The sequence below is a fragment of the Oxyura jamaicensis genome (genome assembly GCF_011077185.1).
Source record: "Oxyura jamaicensis isolate SHBP4307 breed ruddy duck chromosome 33 unlocalized genomic scaffold, BPBGC_Ojam_1.0 oxy33_random_OJ70253, whole genome shotgun sequence".
NCBI classification, from domain to species: Eukaryota; Metazoa; Chordata; class Aves; order Anseriformes; family Anatidae; genus Oxyura; species Oxyura jamaicensis.
The window spans coordinates 1-1198 of NW_023305036.1; the positions used below are offsets into that span (position 1 = coordinate 1).

Consider the following 1198-nt stretch of genomic DNA (forward strand, 5'->3'; position numbering starts at 1 on the left):
GGCCTGAAGCGGGGCGGGGGGGTCCGGTCCTTGCGCGCCTCCCGCGAGCGGTTCCTCACCACCTTGCTGTGGATGGCGCAGCTGACGCAGTAATGCAGCTTCACGTACAGCTTGGGCAGGACGTAGGCTGGGGAGGGACAGAGGGGGTCAGCCCCAGCTCCGCTCCCCCCAGAAAGCAACCGAGGGACTTATAAAAAAAGCTGGAGCCACTCCGTGCTCAGTGACAGGACAGCGCTGCGCCCAGTCGGGTATCGACAGGAGGGGGAATGGCTTTAAACTAAAGGAGAAGGGACTTAGAGGTTAATTTCTCCCTCGGGGGGGCGTGAGGCGCTGGAACAGGTTGCCCAGAGAGGCTGGGGATGCCCCATCCCCGGAGGTGTTCAGGACCAGGCTGGATGAGGCCCTGAGCACCCTGACCTAGCGGGTGGCGTCCCTGCCCGTGGCAGGGGCTTGGCTGATTCTTGAGGTCCCTTCCCACCCAGACCATTCTGTTCCATGACCGTGTCCCCTCCCAGTCCCCGTGCAGAGGACGAGAGGCAGTCGTGGGGCCGTGATACAGGGGGGACACGGAGCGTGCAGGTGCTGACAGTGCCTGGCCGCTGGCACCGCAGCCGCCCGCTGGGACCGGCGTCGGGGCCGTTACCGGGGGGGGGAAACCACGGCACGGGGACACCCCCCCAGCGCCTGCCCTGCTGCCCTTACAGTCAAAGACGCTGGCCTCTGAGATGTCCCTGACCGCCGCGGCCTCGACGATGTTCCTGATGACAAACTTCTTGATGGCCTTGTCCTTGGGGACGCAGCGGGCACAGTTGGTGCACCGGATGGGCTGGACATGGCCGCGGCCCTTCTTGGCCCGGCCGTTGTTCCTCCTCTTCTTGGTCTGCCGAGGGCAGGGGAGGGGATGACCCCTGGATCCCGCAACCCCCTGAGCTCCCCCCGCACCCCAGTATTGGTCTGCCCCCCCCTTCATATCCCCCCTGCCCCACAGGGACCCCATACCCCACATCTCCCCTGCCCCATAGGGATCCCCCCACCCCACAGAGTGCCCCCCACCCCATAAGCCCCCCTGCCCCATTGAGACCCCCCCACCCCAAATAACCCCCACCCCACATAGACCCCTCCACCCCATGACCCCTCCTGCCTCATTGAGACCCCCCCCACCCCACATCCCCCCCTGCCCCACAGGAGACCCCCCCCC

At 66.4% G+C, this 1198-nt stretch overlaps 1 protein-coding gene across 1 annotated transcript in view; it reads right to left on the reverse strand.

Annotated features, from left to right (window-relative positions):
- Positions 1 to 4: 4 nt before the first annotated feature.
- The window catches only part of RPS26 (ribosomal protein S26), a gene marked incomplete at its 3' end in the record, with an annotated part of 1725 nt that continues 531 nt past the window's right edge, over positions 5 to 1198 (reverse strand). Inside the window, exons 2-3 of the mRNA XM_035313268.1 lie at positions 703 to 880; positions 5 to 127 (exon numbers count right to left, since the gene is read on the reverse strand). Of these exons, the coding sequence (XP_035169159.1) occupies positions 5 to 127; positions 703 to 880 (301 nt within the window). The remainder of the gene's footprint in view (positions 128 to 702; positions 881 to 1198) is intronic.